The 14251-nt window shown below is 35.7% G+C and overlaps 1 protein-coding gene across 20 annotated transcripts in view; it reads right to left on the bottom strand.

Annotated features, from left to right (window-relative positions):
* Positions 1 to 14251, bottom strand: part of VPS13B (vacuolar protein sorting 13 homolog B) — an 861798-nt gene that overhangs the window by 719697 nt on the left and 127850 nt on the right. For all 20 annotated transcript variants that reach the window (XM_054657406.2, XM_063816458.1, XM_024345440.3 and 17 more), the window contains 3 exons: positions 13911 to 14102; positions 9069 to 9238; positions 317 to 511 (listed from right to left, as the gene is read on the bottom strand). In XM_054657406.2, the coding sequence (XP_054513381.1) occupies positions 317 to 511; positions 9069 to 9238; positions 13911 to 14102 (557 nt within the window). The remainder of the gene's footprint in view (positions 1 to 316; positions 512 to 9068; positions 9239 to 13910; positions 14103 to 14251) is intronic.

Here is a 14251-nt window from a genome sequence, read left to right as displayed (position 1 = left end):
CATATTAAACTAAGTGCTCTTTCACATTGCTTATAAAAATTACCATCAATGATAAATAAAATTATTCAAAAGTTATGATTAACCATTCATTTATAAATATCAAGCTACTAATCTCACATAATTGAAAAATCTTTAAAATAAGTATATTTTTATTACTTACTTTAATTTATTGGAATAAATACATCTTATTTCTTATTTAAATCTTACCTTTTAGAGTACTATTTCTCTGAAATTACAACATCAAGAACAAAGAAACTTATCTGATGATCCCAAAGCCAAACCCATGCTAACAAACAAGAAAATTCACTTTTCATACCTTAAGATAGCAGTGTACATAACAATAATGAAGCAGGTTATCAGAAGGTTGAGTAAGGCTGCTGACCACATGCACCAACTGTTCAGCATACATTGGCACTGAATGTTCCAGATTAATTTTATCCACCAATATTCGAATGGATGGCAAAGGCCGAAGAGACTGGAAGTTTGTAGTATTCATGAAGTTACTTGAGTTCTAGAAAATAATAGTGTTTGCTTTATATTTTAAAAGTGGAGCAGTGACTGAGTTGCAATTCCCTCTATGCAAGCTTCAGATCTGCACATTTGCAGTGATATCAAATCAATCTAGAAATGATGCCTTTCTACAGAACTCTCTTGCCATAACCAAATAACAAATGTCTTTCCATATATTTTAAATATGTCCCAGACTTCAAAGAATGCATATTTTTTGCAAAATTATCATTGCCCTTTCAGCTCAAGCTTTTTTTCTTTTTCAGTCAACTGGAATAGTATCACGACATGCCTCAGTATGATGAAGATATTTTATTAAGCTTAATTATTCCAAAATGTTTTCTAGATATCCAAGAGTCAGCATCTTTTATTTTAATCTCTTTTATTCACATTTAGCTGACTAAAGAACTAAATGGACTACACCACACAATGTCAAAAACATTCACAATAAGCAATGTTTGCAGGTAAGAAAAATTCCTTATCTGTATCGTATCTACTAACAATACACATGTTAAGGGCTCATAAAGTCCTAAGAATCTTGAGAACGGCATAGTATTCTCAGTTTTACAGAATCTTTCTGAGCTTTCAAATAAATACAGGTAAGTTTCAAGATGTCCAGCATATGTACCCTGAGTGGCAAATGATCCCTGTCCTAGAACTCACTCACTCCCTCCCTTAAAATGCTCTACCTGTGGTTCTCAATGAGGAATGCCATGACTTCCCATCCAGAAGAATATGACAAAATGCAAGAAGAGCAGTTTCATTGCTTTGTCTGTCTTTCATTGTCACAATAATATTGGCCTTTAGCAGGTATTGGCCAAAGATGGTAAATGCTACATAATAATTCTCCAATCCAAAAAACCAAAAGTGCCATTACTGAGAATCACTGTGCTTAAAACTAAGTCGAAAATACAATCCTGATTTTTTACTCATTACTAATAATTTTAAAACCACCATTTATTTAGGAATTATGTTGCTTTTTTAAGTGACTTTCTTTGGGATTACTAAAAAATAACACAGAATAAAGCACACAAATCTGAAGGGTAGAGCTGAATGAATTTTTACATCTGTAACCACCACCCATCTGAAGCACCCTACGAGACTGTCCCATGTCCCTTTCAAGGCAATACTAAATCCTCAACAGACGTAGCCAATCACTTCAATTGCCATAGATTAGTTTTCTCTCTTCTTGAACTTCATATAAATGAAATCATACAGTATATAATTTTTTACTCAATATTACACCTGTGAGAATTATCTGTGTTGTTCTTTCTTTCAGTTCACACTTTTATCATTATGAAGTGGCTTTCTTTATTTCAGTAATATTTCTTACCTTAAAATCTACTTTATCTCTTAGTAAAATAGCCATGCTATCTTTGTTTTGGTTAGTGTTCAAATGGTATATTTTTTCCATCCTTTTCCTTCAAACCTGTATCCTTACATTTTCCAGTTTCACAATTTAATTTGGTGCTTTTTTTTAATGGATTGAGGTCTCTTTGGAAATCTTCCACCTTTTTGTCTTTTTCCTTAAGCAATTAATCATAAACTCCATGTCTAACAACTCTAATACCTTAATCAACTCTAAGTCTATTTATATTATTGATTTTTTATTATATTTAATTCCATTGCTTCTATTTTTAGTATACCTCATAATTTTGTATCAAGCAGATGACATCATGGATAAAAAATTATAGAGGCTTTGATAATGCTATCTTCCCCTAAAGTAAGTTAACCATTGTTTGGCAAGCAGACAGAATACAAGTATATCATCATGGTCCTATCCAGGACTGGAATTAGGCTTTCTTAGACTAATCTATTTCAATCTGTACTTATTCCTAGGGTATGGCCCTTATAAGGTCTCAAAGGAAGACCCCAGGTGCTAATGTGGCAGGGCCTGAACTCTAATTGTAGATACACAGCACCATGCAAATAGTCAAATTTATACTTTGCTTTCTGCTGGGTTTCCTGAAGTCTTGCATTACACATGGGCAGCTTAGGAATTGGCCAACAATCTAAAGGAAATTTTATACAAATTTGTGGGCTGCCTTCTGAGTAAGACCTCCTTGTTAGCATTTTTCCCTTTGACAGGCATACTGGAAGACCAGATATGGCTAACAAAAGAATCTCTAAGCTTGAAGATATCTCAGTAGAAACTGCCAAAACTGAAAAGCAAACCAAAAAAAAACCCGGAATATTTCAGAACTGTGGGACAACTATAAAAGATGTAACATACACGTAATACGAATTCCACAAGAGAAGAAAAGACAGAAAGAAACAGAAGAAACATCTGAAACAATAATGACTGTGAGTTTCCTCAAATTAATGTCAGACACCAAATTAGAAACCCAGGAAACTCAGAGAACACCAAGCAGGATAAATGCCAAAAAAAAAAAAAAAAAAAAAAAAAAACCTACATACAGACACATCATTTTCAAATCATAGAAATCAAAGATAAAGTCGCCCAAAAAAATCCACAGAAAAAAATACATGTTACTTATAGAGGAGCAATGATATGAATTATACCTGACCTCTACTCAAAAACAATGTAAGCAAGAAGAGAGTAAAACAAAGTATTTTAAGAGGAAAAAACCCACAAACCTAGAATTCCATACCCCACGAAATTATCCTTCAAAAGGAGAAAAAAAGACTTTCTCAGACAAAAAAAAAAAAATTCAGAGAATTTGTTTCCAGTATATCTGCCTTACTAGATGTGTTAAAAAAATTCTTCAGAGAGAAGAAAAATGATAAAGGTCAGAATTTCACATCTACATAAAAAAAACAGCATCAGAAAAGGCATAAGGTAAAAAAAGACTTTTAATTTTTGTTATTCTTAATTGATCTAATACATAAATTTTGTCAAAATAATAATAGTAATAAGTATTTAATTATGTATGATTGTGTGTGGCAGCCTTATGAATGCTTATATAAAAATAAAATGAATTACAGCAATGATACAAGAAACAGGATGGCAGAATTAGTATTTCTTTTATTATAAGAAACTCTGACTACATGTAAAGTGGTATGGTGTTATTTGAAAGTGGACTTGAATTAGTTGTAAAAATATAATGCAAATTCTAGGACAAACACTAAAAAGAAGTATAACAGGTAGGTTAATAGAGGAGAGAAAATCGAATAATATAAAATGCTCAACTAAAACCACAAAAGGCCAAAAAAGAGTGGGAAAAAAAATCAGGAACAAATAACAAGGGCAAAAAATAGAAAATAGCAAGAAGTATGGTTGATGTTAGTCCAATTATATCAATAATAACTTCATATCAATGGTCTAAATGCATCAATTAAAAGACAGATTGTCAAGGCAGCTGAAGATACAAGACCCAACTATATATTGTCTACAAAAAAACCTACTTTTTAAAAAAATTTTTCCTATGTATTTATTTGAGACAAGGTCTCACTCTGTCACCCAGGCTGGAGTGCAAGTGGTGTGATCATTGCTCACTGCAGCCTCAACCTCCAGGGCTCAGGTGATCCGCTCACCTCAGCCTCCCAAGTAGCTGGAACTACAGGCACACACCAGCATGCCTGGCTAACTTTTGTATTTTTTTGTAGAGACAGGGTTTTACCCAAGCTGGTCTCAAACTCCTGGGCTCAAGTGATCAGTCCACTTCTACCTCCCAAAGCACTGGGATTACAAGCATGAGCCACTACACCCAGCCAAAACTCACTTTAAATATGTAGACACTTGTAGATTAAAAGAAAATAGAGAAATACATACCATACTAAAACTAATCAAAAGAAAGTAGGAGTGGCTATATTAATTTCAGACAGAAGAAAAATCAGACCAGGGAAAGCTATCAGATATAAAGAAGGGATTACATAATGATAAAGGTGTCAATTCCGTAAAAAGACATAACAGTCCCTAACATGGATGTGCCTAAAGACACACTGCCAAAAAAATAAAGCAAAATGTGATAAAATTTCAAGGAAAAAATCCGACAAACCCACTGTTTTGGTTGGAGACTTCAATATCCCTCTATCAGATATAATCAGTTCCAGCAGACAGAAAATCAATAAGGACATAATTGAACTTATAATCAACCAGATATAATAGATATCAATGGACTGCTTCATACAGCAACAACAGAGTACACATTCTTCTAAAGCTTACATAGAACATTCACCAACACAGACACATTCTAAGCCATAAAACACACCTAAACAAATTTAAAAGAAATCATACAATGTCTGCTATCAGACCATAATGGAATTACACTAAAAATCAGTAACATAACTAAAAAATGTCAAAATACTTGGAGATTAAATAACATACTTCTAAAGAACACAAGTCAAAGAAATAAATCTCAAGAGAAATACAAAATACTTTGAATTAAATGAAAACAAAAGTCCAACTTATCGAAATTTGTAGCATGCAGTGAAAGCAATGCTTAGAGGTAAGTTTATAGTATTGAGTTCATATATTACAAAAAAGGAAAATCTAAAATCAATCACCTAAGCTTACACTTCAGGAAATTAAATAAATCCAAAATAAGAAGAAAAGAATTAAAATCAAAACAGAAATCAATGAAATCGAAAACAGAAAATCAATAGAGAAAATAAACAAAACCAAAAGCTAGCTCAATAAAAATCAGTAATCCTCTCTAGCCAGGCTAAGAAAAAGAGTAAGAGAATACAAATTCCTAATGTCAGAAATGAAAGAGGAACATTGTTACAAATCCCAAGGACACTAAAATGATAATTTTTAAAATACTAAAAAAGGCCAGGTACGGTAGCTCACGCCCATAAACCCAGTACTTCGGGAGGCCAAGGTGGGCAGATCACCTGAGGTCAGAAGTCCAAGACCAGCCTGACCGACATGGAGAAACCCCTTCTCTACTAAAAATACAAAATTAGCCAGGCATGGTGGCGCATGCTTGTAATCCCAGATACTCAGGAGGCTGAGGAAGGAGAATCGCTTGAACCCGGGAGGTGGAGGTTGCTGTGAGCCAAGATCATGCCATTGCACTCCAGCCTGGGCAACAAAAGTGAAACTCCATCTCAAAAAAAAAACAAAGAAGTACTATAAACAACTCTATACCTACAAATTTGATAACCTAGATGAGATGGACCAATTCGTAAAGGATACAAGCTGATGACCTTGGGTATAATGATGACCTTTAGATATAACACAAAAGGCACAATCTATAAAACAAAGAATTGATAAGCAGGACTTCACTAAAAATTCAAAATTTCTGCTCTGCAAAATACAGGAAAATTAAAAGACAAGCCACAGATCGGGGGAAAATATTTGCAAAAGACCTATCTGATAAAGGACTGTTACCCAAAATATACAAGGAATCCTTAAAATTCAATATTAAGAAAACAAACAACTCTTAAAAAATGGGCAATAGATCTGAAGAGATACCTCACCAAAGAAGATATACAGATGGCAAATAAGCATATGAAATGATGTTTCCATATGTCATCAAGGAAATAAAAATCAAAACAATAAGACACCATTACACATGTCTTAGAATGGCAAAGAACCGAAGCACTGACAACATCAAATGTTGGTAGGGATGTGGAGAAACAGGAACTCTTATTCACTGCTGGCAGGGATGCAAAATCATACAGCCACTTTGGAAGACAATTTGGCAGCTTCTTACAAAACTAAACATACTTTTAGCATACAATCCATCAATCACACTCCTTGGTATTTACCCAAAGGAGTTGAAAACATGCCCACACCAAAACGTGCACGTGGATGTATATGCCTGTTTTACTCACAACTCTCAAAACTTGAAAGCAACCAAGATGTCCTTCAGTAGGTGAATGGATAAGTAAATTGTGGTACATCTGTAATGGAATATTAGTAAGTGCAAAGAAGAAATCAGCTATCAAGCCATGAAAAGCCAAAGAGGAAACTTAAATCCATATTACTAAGTAAAAGAAGCCAATGTGAAAAGGCTACATACTATGTGATTCCAACTATATGACAGTCTAGAAAAGGCAAAACTGTGAGGACAGTAAAAAGATCAGTGGTTGCCAGTGGTTAGGGAGAGGAAGGGATGAATAGGCAGAGCACAAAGGATTTTTTGGGAATTGAAACTACTCTATGTGATATTGTTATAGCAGATAATTATACATTTTTCAACACTCATAGAACATAAAACACCAAGAGTGAACCCTAATGTAAACTGTGGACTTTGGGTGATACTGATGTGTCAATACAGGTTCATCAATTGTAACAAACATACTACTCTGTTGAGGGATGTTGACAACGGGGGAAGCTATGTATGTGGGGGGAGTCAGTTTATGAAAAATCTCTGTACCTTTCACTCTGCTTTGTGAATCTAAAACTGCTCTAAAAAATAGTATCTATTTTAAAAATTAGATGATAGCAAAAACAGAAATGACAAAATGCAGACATATTTTAATTGTCTCCAGTGAAATTTTCTCTACATGATCTCTTAATCGTAATACACTACCATACTTAATGATGAGTGGTCAGTAGGGAGCAAAAATAAAGTTAATGCATATAGTTAATTCCCTCACATAACTTCTTTAAAGTTAGGACACTTTTTATTTCTATGATTATCACTGTCAGCGGACACCAACCTTTCTGGCATCGGAGATTAATTTCATTGAAGACAATCTTTCCACAGACAGGAGAAGGGGTATGGTTTCAGAATGAAATTGTTCCACTTCAGGTCATTAGGTATTAGATTCTCATAAGGAGTGCCAACCTAGATCCCTTGCATGCACAGTTCACAATAGAGTTTGTGCTCCTATGAGAATCTAATGCCATCGCTGATCTCACAGGAGGCGGAGCTCAGGTGGTAATGCTCACTCACCTGCCATTCACCTCTTTCTCTGCAACCCAGTTCCTAAAAGGCAACTGACCAGTACTGGTCTGCATCCCAGGAGTTGGGGACCCCTGATCATTATATGAACATCAAAAGAAATATATCAAAAAAAAAAAAAAAAACACATAGGCCAGGTGTGGTGGCTCACACCTGTAATCCCAGCACTTTGGAAGGCTGAGGCAGGTGGATCACCTGAGGTCAGGAGTTCAAGACCTGCCTGACCAATATGGTGAAATCCTGTCTCTACTAAAAATACAAAAATTAGTCGGGCGTGGTGGCATGCGCCCATAGTCCCACCTACTCAGAAGCCTGAGACAGGAAAGTTGCATGAACCCAGGAGGCATAGGTTGCAGTGAACTGAGATTTCACCACTGCACTCTAGCCTAGGCAACAGAGCGAGACTCTGTCTCAAAAAGCAAACAAACGAACAAATAAGGCCTTGTATGTATAAGTCAAACTCAGAAAGCAATACATTGTATATGGACCATAAACAAATATTAAGCATTCTCAACAATTACAGCAGACATCACTCAGTTCCTAATACATACAAAATAGTTTACATGCATTATTTCAATGAAAATTTAAAATAATCCTAGGAGCTAAGTACTATGGTGGGACTAGTCTGTACCAGCATCCTGATAATGTTACACAAATCCATGCCATGAAGGCAATACTCAACCACAGCAGACCTTGGTAGAATATCCTGTGATCCTCTAAAAACAAAGGATCATATGTGGTCTTGTGAGGAGCTGCTAAAAGAGCATTTCTCATTCACCTTCCCATCTTGAGAGAGGCGGCCATGAAACATTTTCTCATCAGCATTCCTCATTCAGCTGAGTTATGGGCTTTCCACATATGCGCTAAGCTACACCACTGCTTAGCTGCAGTGTGAAACTGAATTGTTGCCAACAGGGTGCCCCACCATGTACCAATAGAAGTCATTTGGCCCTTTGGTTACAGGTTGTCCTATGGAACAAGGGAGAGGTGAGCTGGCACCATTACTGACTTTGCTTCTGCTGTCTATGTAAGTAATAAACTGTCTGAATCTAGGCAGGCTGACAGTTTTACTGGCTAAAACTAAAATAGTCAGGCTGCTTGAAAAAATATAATTGTTTTCTTTTTGAGAAGAGAAAATCAAGGCTTAGAGATATAAAGTAATTGTCTATGGCATTATAGCTGGCATATGGTCTGACTTCTAGGCCCATATTCTTCAACATTTCTTTATACACTCTCAAGATTAAGTTTATTTTATTAAAAATATAAATTTAAAATTACATTTTAAAAATTAACAGTTAATTTTTAGTTCATAGTTACATTGCTTTTACTTCATCATGGATAACTATATAAGCAGATACTTTTATCTTTTTCTTTTTTTTTTTTTTGAGACAGGGTCACACTGTGACACCCAGGCTGAAGTGTAGTGGCGTGATCATAGTTCACTGCAGCCTCAAACTTCTGGGCTCAAGCAATCCTCCCACCTCAGCCTCCTGAAGAGCTGGGAATACAGGCATGTGCCACCGTGCCAATTTTTTTTTAGAGACAAGGTATTGCTGTTGCCTAGGCTGGTCTTAAACTCTTGGCCTCAAGTGTGCATCCTGCCCGAGCCTCCTGAATTGCCAGGATTACACACTCAAGCCACTGTGCCCGGCTGCAGATATTCTTTCAGTAAATGACAAAAAAAAAAAAAAAAAAAAAATCCATATATGAGGGAAAAAAAAAATAGCAAATCACAAAATATACCTTTTCTCCCATAATGACAGGTAGTAAATGGTCCAGCAAGTTGAATTCAGCCATGGAAATTGTGCAGGTACATTTGAGGAGAGTAACACTTGTATGTCGAGTAGGAATATATTCCTCCAGAAGAGCCACCTCTTCAGGATTCAGTATTGTTTCATTTTCATCCTTAATATCTAAAATTAAAATGATAAAAAAATTAATAAAGAATATTTTTAAATAATATTCTTAAACAACTGAAAAATGAATTAGTTCTCCAAACTATAAGGTCAAATCCTGTTTTTCTTTTCAACAGTGAAGCAGGTATAAAACAATAAGTTACCTTTAACAAATATAAGTTGCACTATTCTCGAATGTAAATGTATCTTTGTTATATAAAAATTTACCAGTTTTTTATTTTAATATATCTTTAAGAAATCCCCAATTTCTTTCTTTAAAAGAGTAACAGCTTTTGGTCAGTAAAATACCATTGAGATAATGTAAAGGCAAGACATAGACGAGAGAAAATATTTGCTACAGATAGATGGGGAGGGGGAAGATCCAGCTCCATGAGGGACTTGTATCCACAGCATATTAAAAACAAAAATTTTTAAAACTCCTAAAAATTGTTAAGAAATAGACAGTCTCACACCTGTAATCCCAGCACTTTGGGAGGCTGAGGCAGGTAGATCATCTGAGGTCAGGAGTTCGAAACCAGCCTGGCCAACATGGTAAAACCCCATCTGTACTAAAAATGCAAAAATTAGCTGGGCATGGTGGCAGGTGCCTGTAATTCCAGCTACTCGGGAGGCTGAAGCAGGAGAATCTCTTGAACCCGGGAGACAGAGGTTGCAGTGAGCCAAGATCACGCCACTGTACTCCAGCCTGGGCAACAAAGCGAGACTACATCTTAAATAAATAAATAAATAAATAAGACTACATACCTTCCTTTATGGTCTTGTTCCCCCTTCCTCCTGATTAAAATTACACACTATAATGGTGACCCAATTCTGACCATGTATATATGGCATATCTCTGGGGTTGGCAGAACAATAAAATAGAAGGAATCTGGGTCTAAGACAACCTCATAAAACAGTTTCCCTGGAATACTGACCAACTTGGACTTTTCCATGAGAAAAATAAATAACACCAATAGATCTATATTAAAAGAGTCAAGGGCCAGCACAGTGGTTCATGCCTATAATCCCAGGACTTTGGGAGGCCAAGGCAGGATTGTTTGAGCCCAGGAGTTCAAGATAAGCCTGGGCAACATAGTAAGACTTCATCTCTACAAAAAAAAAAAAGATTAGCTGGGCTTGGAGGGGCACACCTATGGTCCCGGCAACTCAGGAGGCTGAGGCAGGAGACTCACTTGATTTTAGGATATCAAGGCTACAGTGAACCATGATCACACCACTGTATTTCAGCCTAGGTGACAAAGTGAGACCCCATCTCCAAACAAAAACAAAACAAAACAGCCAACCCAATATTCCATTAGAGATATATGTAAATGAAAGTTATAACGAGGTTATTTCTAACCTAAGCAAATGTTCCCTCAAAACCAAAATGAGTAACTTCTCCCTCCAATATAAAGGTTTACCATAGAGTTACAGTAATTAAGTCAGCATGCTACTGACAGTGGGAAATACCACAGGTCTACTAACTGAAAACAAACTAGAGGACTCAGAAACAGACCCACACAAATATGCTCAATTGATTTTTGACAAAGGTAAAAAACCAGTTCAATAAAGAAAGGATGGTGCTAGTGCAATTGAAAATTCAAAGACACATAAATAAACCCCTATCTAAACCTCACTCCTTATGTAAAAAATTAATTCAAAATGATGACATACTTGAGTATAAAATGAAAAACATTAAAACTTTCAGATTAACCCAATTAATCTGAGCAAAAGACATATGCAGTTCACTGAAGAAATAAAAATGGCAAATAAGCACATAAAAAGATGTTCAACATCATTAGCCAATAAGGAAACACAACTTTAAAACCACAATGAGATGGCAGATTGCTCATTAAAACTACACATCTATCAGAATGGCTAAAATAAAAAGCAGTGACAAAACAAAATGCTGGGAAGATGTAAAGAAGCTGGATCACACAGTCATCGTTGGATGGTAATGTAAAATGGTATGGCCACTCCTGAAAACAGCTTGGTAGTTTCTTTAAAAAAAATAATAAACATGCAACTACCATATGACCCAGCAATTTATCCTGAAGAAATGTTTACACAAAAACCAGTACACAACTGTTCAGAGCAGCATTATTTGTAATAGCCCAAAACTAGAATAATCCCAAATATTCTTCCATAAGTGAGGGAATTAACAAACTATAGTATATGTATACAATGGAATACTACTCAGCAGGAAAAGAAACAAACTACTGATACATGCAACAACTTGAATGAGTCTCCAGAGAATTATGCTCAGCTAAATAAGTCAACCTCAAAAGCTTACATACTGTATGATTTCACTTATTTAACATTGTTGAAATGACAAAATTTTAGAAATGGAAGACAAAAGTTTCCAGGGGTTATCCCTAGCCCCTGGAAAAGAGGGAGGAGAAAGGAACATGGTAGGGAAGTGGGTGTGGTTGTAAGAGAGCAACATGCCAGATCCTTGTGGTATTGGAACTGTTCATTTTCTTGACCATGGTAGTGAACACACAAACCTACAAAGGTGATGAAATTGTATAGAACTTAATACACATGCACACAAATGAGTGCAAGTAAAACTAGGAAAATCTAAATTTTTAAAAATGAAAACATATGCCAACCATACTATTTACTATTAAAATAATAAGTTAATAACTTCCTATTCAAAACTTACCGATGATTTCCCATCACATTTAGAATAAAATCCAGACTACATGGTCCCTAAAACCCAACAAGGTGATTGATGTCTACCTCTATGACTTACAAACATTTATTGTGCTTCAGCTATTCTAGCCTGTTTGTATCCCTGTATATTGCCAAACTGTTCCTACCTCAAGGCTCTTGCACTTGTCTACATAAAACCCTCTTTTCACAAATACATGCATGATTCACTCCCTTACATCATTCACAAGTTAGCTCACATATAAACTTCAGAGAAAACTTTCCTAAAGTCCCTACTAAAAGAGCTCTCCCCTCCTTCTGTTTCTAGCACTCTTGCTCACACTTCCTTTTATTTTTCTTCTCTAGTATTTATCAATGACTGAAATATTTTAACTTGTTTACTATTTGTCTACCCCGTGAGGATATAAGCTCCATGAGACCAAAGGCTTTGTATGTCTTGTTTGCTATACTATCCTAGCACATAAAGAATGTCTGGCACAGGGTAAGCATTCAAGTAAGGTATAATAAATGAATGCATGAATGTGTCAAGCACTTACTGTACACTGGGTTAAGTGCTTTTATGTGCACTATCTCATTTAGTGCTCAGAACAATCATTGGAAGTAGGTCCTATCAGTGTATCATTTAAGGTAACAGTAAAGTTGCTGGGACAAAAGTAAAGTAATAGAAATTTCAACAAAAACAGCAGCTTTTTTTTTTTTTTGAGACAGGGTCTTTTTGTGTTGGCCAGGCTGGAGCACAGTGGCACAATCACAGCTCACTGCAACCTCAACCATTCAGGCTCAAGCAATTCTCCCTGCTCAGCCCAGAGACCACAGCCATGTACCACCACACCCAACTAATTTTTTTTTTTAATCTTTTGTAGAGACTGGGTCTTGCCATGTTGCCCAAGTTGGTCTCAAACTCCTGGGCTCAAGCAATCCTCCTGCTTTGGCCTCCCTAACTACTGGGATTACAGGTATGAGTGACCATGCTCAGTCCTTATTTCTCTTTCATGAAACAATCTGAGTCTAAAGGATCCAGGGCTGACATGGTGCCATCACAGTACTGAGGACCTAGGTGCTTTTTATCTTGCTATTCTGTCATCCTCAGCATGCAGCTTTAATCTCAGGATCTAAAATGGCAGGTCCAGCCCATACCATTGTATTTATTTTCCAGCCAGAAGAAAGAAGAGAAGAAAAGAAGGAAGGCATGCTCTTTTCCTTTTAAAGTCATGGCCCAAAACATCACATAAAGTTCTGCTCCCATCCCAGTAGACAGAACCTAGTCATATGACTATCCCTTAAATGTATAGTCTTTACTTCTGTTATAGAAATTTCTATTACTATGAAAAAGGATGGATATTGAGGAGACAATTAGCCATCTCTGTCACAGTAACTAAACGTATTATAGAGACAGAGAAATGAAACATCAAAGATGTTAATTAAATTTCTTAAGGATACTAAGAAGTGAGTGTCAAATTTTAAACCACAGTCTGACTCCACAGGGTGAGTTCTTCATTATCTTATACTTCCTCATTACACTATTATGCTCTAGAGTTGCTTTACTGCTTTAAAAAGGAATTCATATTTTATGAAACTATGACAACTATAGCTATCTACCATGTAGAAAAAATTAGTTGTACAGCAACTTTTTCTAAACCAGCAGTGCCTAAGTTTTCTTCAATGTTAAATTTGTGTGTTTAGAGCCCAATTTTGTATCTGGCTCCTTAGAATCCATTAATGTGAAAAAAAAAAAAGTCATATTCACAAGTATCCACTAGAAAAAGTATCAAAAAGGTATAACGATAAAATACTGACAAATACTGGCAAATAAAGTACTTGTGCAATAATTTTCAAATCTTGATCTCTCCAACTTCTACACACGTTTATTCTTTAAATAAACAGCTACATATATCAAAGTCCTTGCAAACAGGCAAATTACACTAAAAACGTAAAGTTAGCAAGACAACACAAATTGGATTATATAATTATTCTCAAAACAAATGGCAAAAGATTCAAAATTAATCCAGAAACAAACCTGATTTTAGCCTGCTATATGGTTCATATTCATGTTCCAAGGCACACACAATCATTTTCAAAATCCTATGCACCGCACTGCTATCCAAACGAAAATCAAGAGGACCTATAACAAGGCTTTTGGTGGACTTCTCCTGAACTGTTCCCAAATCTTCACTTTTCCCTGAAGAAAAGTCTTGTTGATTTGTGGAACCTAAAAGAAGTCAAATTTTATATTTTAAGCATCAATTGGATATACCAAGTAAATATTTTAAAATCGCTCTTCTCTCATTTTTATAGCTTGTAGCTTAATGCCTTAAAACAAATTCCCAATCAGCTGCATACAGAGAGCCCTGCTGATTT

This window comes from Pan troglodytes, chromosome 7 (genome assembly GCF_028858775.2).
Source record: "Pan troglodytes isolate AG18354 chromosome 7, NHGRI_mPanTro3-v2.0_pri, whole genome shotgun sequence".
Taxonomy (NCBI): Eukaryota; Metazoa; Chordata; class Mammalia; order Primates; family Hominidae; genus Pan; species Pan troglodytes.
Note: the sequence above shows the minus strand (reverse complement) of the source record. Positions and strands in the feature narration are given on the sequence as shown.